The 5000-nt window shown below is 38.0% G+C and overlaps 1 protein-coding gene across 5 annotated transcripts in view; it reads right to left on the bottom strand.

Moving 5' to 3' along the window:
* Positions 1 to 5000, bottom strand: part of EBF3 (EBF transcription factor 3) — a 225602-nt gene that overhangs the window by 27725 nt on the left and 192877 nt on the right. For all 5 annotated transcript variants that reach the window (XM_070752468.1, XM_070752466.1, XM_070752463.1 and 2 more), the window contains exon 11: positions 1353 to 1441. In XM_070752468.1, the coding sequence (XP_070608569.1) occupies positions 1353 to 1441 (89 nt within the window). The remainder of the gene's footprint in view (positions 1 to 1352; positions 1442 to 5000) is intronic.

Genomic DNA, 5000 nt, shown 5'->3' with positions numbered 1-5000 from the left:
AAAAGATTAAACTGAATCGAGCTTTAGAAAATGAAAGGAAAACAAGAGTCAAATAATCACAGATCAGAGTGGGGCTGCTTAGATTGAAATCACTACAAGCTACTGGAGTGGAAAATGTTTAATTGAACGATTTCATTACGCAGGAAGTTTTATGTCCCTCTTGTAGAATCCAAAATATTTGTATCAGAAAATCCATTCCCTCTTTTTCTTGTTTTAAAGAACCACTCAGCAGACATTATGTATACTCTCACCAAATGTCTGTAGCAGGCATGAACACACACCATGTTTCTCTGAAAATAAGACCTTGTCATATTTTTTTTCCAGCCCTGAGATAAGTGCTTGGCCTTATTGCCATGCACTCAAAAGCCTGATTTGGCTTATTATCAGGGGATGTCTTATTTTGGGAGAAAGAATTTGTGTATGTGTGTGTGTGTGTCTGTGTGTGTGTGTGTGTGTGTGTGTGTAGATATAGATAGAGACAGACAGACAGACAGACAGACAGACAGACAGATCTACCCTAGTCTCCCTTAATTTTCAAATTCAGCAAAAAAATGTGACACACACAAACACACACACACATATGAAGGTCTTGGTATATTCGGGTTTCTTCCCGTGTAGGTTAACCTACATGGGATGAAACCCGAATATGCCAAGACCTTCAAACCTGTACCCGTGAAAATCTACGAAAACGAAAACATATATGTATACATATGTTTAGACGCACACATACATCTATATACATACGCACACATATAAATATACATACATACATCAGGGATAGGTTGCTATCGGTGCGATAGGTAACTGCCCACTGGTAGTGGCCACCAGATTGCGCAATTTGTGTGCGACAGCTCCAGGGCCAGTCCCCTTCGGGCATCACCATCTTTTTTCTTTAATTTTTGGTATTTTTTGCTTCCTGCACATGCGCAGAAGCAAAATCTCATGAGGGGACATGCATGAAAGCAAAAAAATCACCAAAATCTCTCTTCCGTGCACGTCCCCTCACAAGGTTCCACTGCATTTTTGCTTCCTGGGCATCCGCAGAAGCAAAATCACATGGGGGGCTTGTGCATGCATAGCGCACATGCAAGATGACTCAAGCTGAGCGTGCAGTGCACCGGTAGCAGCAGGTAAGAGAAACCCGTCCCTGATATACATATGCATGCACGCATGTGAACGCACGCACACACACACACAGAGGATATATAGGATAGGATTTGGATATTCTATATAGGATAGCAATATGCCATTTTCCTACATTTTTATTTATTGCAACTCTCAGTTTTGCTGTGCCTGACCATATATGTGATCAGAATAAATGCACTGAAACCTGTAAGCATAAAGTGACTAACCTTTGGTAACCGTTCTGGATCACCTGGATGCCGTGGAATGACTTTCTGCAATCTCTGGAATCCATAATCTATTGTGGGTTCATTAAGGGCTGAAAAATGGACAGAACAGTGGATCAGTTGTTAGCAAACATATACCAAGAAGAGGCTGACTAAATCCTTGTAATTTTAAAAAAGAAAACATATTTCTTGGGAATAATTTTCCAGACTCTTCCTCTTTTCACTCACAGAGAATATTCTTTCTGCCCATAATTAGAGGGGAGGAATTGTAAAAAAAAAAAAAGCAGCATATTGCAAACAAACCCCAAACCCCAAATGATTAAAATAGTTGGCAGAGTAACAAAAGTTACAGGTCTTGAAGCCATATATAGCAATCACCAGAGTCACAATATGATGTCTACATCATGCTCCATTTTCTATACTGTCTGTGAATTTATGGGAAACTGGCAATTATGACATATGTCCAGCTATTGCTTGCTTCAGATTTATCCCTGTGGTCCTTTTTTGTCTAGCATATTGCCTGAACACAAACCAGGCAGGAGGAGCACTTAATCTTGCAAAGCTTTAATAATCTGTGAATGGCTGACTACAGACTGATGTAGAGCACTATCATTCTACAGCTGCAAACCACTAGCCTCACAAAATTGCAGGCCACAAATAGTAATTAATCTTTTTATCCCTCAAATTGTAATTTTGACTATGAACTGTGCTTGGTCATAAATCAGCAGCACATGCTGCTGTGTACAGTGCATGAATCATGAATCTGACTCGGTTAGACTGCACACATTGTGTTTAACAAGCTTTGTAAGGAGTCATAGGGCTTTATTATAGCTCTGCCTGACTCAAACAAAAACTGAGCCTGGAGGCCCAACGACTCGAGTTAAGATGAAAATACTTATTAGAGTATATTACTTCTTGATGTAGATATCGTTTTTAACAGAGTAACTGCATGGTGCATGGCGCTACATAAATCAATGGGACTAATAAGAACTGCCTCCATCTATTCATTACTCAGCGTAGAATTCAGACCATCACTCATTAGTCAGCATGTAATTTGATGATTAACACCAAAGAGCTCAGCAGGTTTGCTGAGCAAAAGCGATAGCAAAAAAATAAAAATAAAAAAGCTGACAATTTACTAGTACGTTAATACACCCCGATATTTGGGTTTTGTTTTTTGTTTTCAAAATAATAGGCTCATATTATTATTAAGTGCTTTTGCTTTTTATGTAAACATACAATAGTACATCTTATAATCAATGCATGGAGGCTTCCACAACAGCACTCAATAAACATAGCAGAAAGTTGAAGACTGCAATATGATTTGACATTCCATCATGCATCCCGGAGACAAAGGTCCACATAGGAATGTGAAGTAAGACATTTTCTTGTTAATAAAGCATTGATCCGATGTATTGATTTTACATGACATGGCTTTTGCTGGGATTTCACCCTCCTTCTTTGCAAATAGTAAAGCTCTTCAAAATGCCTTGGCGTCTGTGACATGGCAAAATTTCTAACTCTCTGTGATGTAAATTCTATATGTGTAAAACCACTTCATAATCAGACCATTAATCATCAGAAGCTGTCAGCACTGACTTTGGGGACAATTTGTCATGTCTTTGCCTGGTCCTATACTAGTGTGTCAGGCAGAAGCCAAGAAGGTTGGGACAGATGATGGCCTTGTATAGCCTCACAAAATGACTTGCTGGTGAATTATAAAAGATTAAATAAAGTGTTACTGTTCCCAATTAAAGAACAAAAAAAAGGTAGCGCTCGGGGCCTGTGTAACAGATCAGAGATGTTGCTTCTTCAACTTTTGGGCTAATCGCTATGGCTGTTTGGCTTCATGAAAGGTCTGATAGAAGGTGATCAAAAAAGATGGATGGCCAACCTCAATTGATTTCATGCAGATATAACTGACAGGTGATGGGGGCTTTGATGTAAGCTTTCAAAAGCTTTATGACTTATAATAACCATGGATTTCTATGCTAGGAATCACACCTCCAAATGTTTCATTTCAATTTATATATATATTATCAACCATAGAGCCATAAAAGAATTTGAAATTCTACAGATATAATTTGCAAAACTAGACTGGCAGTAGGAAGACAATTATAAAACCTGACGAAGGGAAGAACATTATTCTGCCTGAAATAATAATTAGTACATTGTCCTTTTGTAGTATGTAGAATTCTACATTTTTCATCTGACAAATGTATAGTATTCTAAGCAGACTTCAGACTCACATATAACCATGTATATCAGGACATACGTACACACATACATTTGCATGCGAGAATGAGAAAAGAATGTCCTTCTCTTTAAATTATGATAAAGCTGCCTTGTACTTAAAATTATTTGAGCTTCTGATAATTGGGCATTAGGTTATTCTCTTTGCCTCTGCACCTCAAAGAACAGTCGGCAATATGCAGAACAGATCGACTAATAATGGGCTAAATCCACCTTGACTCCTCGCCTACTCTTATTTGAACTTCTAGCAGCTCTGGCCTTCAGCCTTCAATGAACAGAAAGCAGTGCACACATGCACAAGATCTATCACCTTCTTTCTTAACAAAATGAGGACTAGGAGAGACTTCTCTGGCAAAATTCACAACTAGAAGAGAAAACAGAAGACCTTTTGCACACATTTAATAAATCCTTGGTGTGTCAAGTTTACAAGCTGAGAGTCCAGCAGAGCCAGGGCAAAGCATTGGCACGTCCCAGTCACCGAGCACTGAGCCAGGCCAATCAATACCACTTTCCTGTTTTAGAACTGGGTAATTATGAGGTGGAGAGATTGCCTGACCTTTCACCTGCACTGCATTACTTTGCTGATATTAAGATAAATTGCCTGATTTTGGGTAAACATATGCTGCAATTCAAACTGTCAGCACTGGTTTGCTCAGGGATAATTTGTATTGATCTCCCAGCTTCTTCCCAATTTTGCTTACTGACCTCGTGGATAATTAGAGAAGGAGCCTTGGTAAGCTAAAGTCAGGGTTGAAGAAGAAATATGAAGAGGAATAAAGCAAATTTGTGTAATGTTAATATTGGTGTTCTGTATTCTAAGTCCTTTACATCTGTCAACATCCTGATAGCTGAGAATTAATGTATTTGGCACTCGGGTAATTTATTCAAAGAAATTATCTAGTGCAAGTTCCTCTCGCTCAGCATAAGAGACTGTGCAAAATTTAAACATTGCTTCAAAGGCAACAAAAATGTAAACATTTGGCTTTATCCAAGATAGAAAACAAACAAGTGTCCAGATGTTGCCAATTCACAATTTTCATTATAAACTTGTTCGGTATGGTATCTGTCTCTAGATATGTAGTAGAATAAATAATTAGTACAGTAATTTATCCTGAATGCAAATTTTACTAAAATAGACTGGTGGATGTAAAAGAGATGAATGGATGTGCAAAATTATATCATTTAAGATATGTCAGATTACAAGTCTGTTGTATCAAAAGTCATAAAACAAGTCTCCCTTGTGAAATATCTCTTTATTAACCATGCCATAAGATATTAACATTCCTCATTTAGTGGAGGGCCTTTTATCTGTTTCAAATACATTATTCGTCCTTTTAGAGATAAACTGTATTAATATCCATTTGAGCAGGCTACTGCGGCCTAATGCATAGTAATTTT

The sequence above is a fragment of the Erythrolamprus reginae genome, chromosome 5 (assembly GCF_031021105.1).
Source record: "Erythrolamprus reginae isolate rEryReg1 chromosome 5, rEryReg1.hap1, whole genome shotgun sequence".
Taxonomy (NCBI): Eukaryota; Metazoa; Chordata; class Lepidosauria; order Squamata; family Dipsadidae; genus Erythrolamprus; species Erythrolamprus reginae.
The sequence above is the reverse complement of the archived record's forward strand: the minus strand, read 5'-3'. Positions and strand labels throughout refer to the sequence as shown.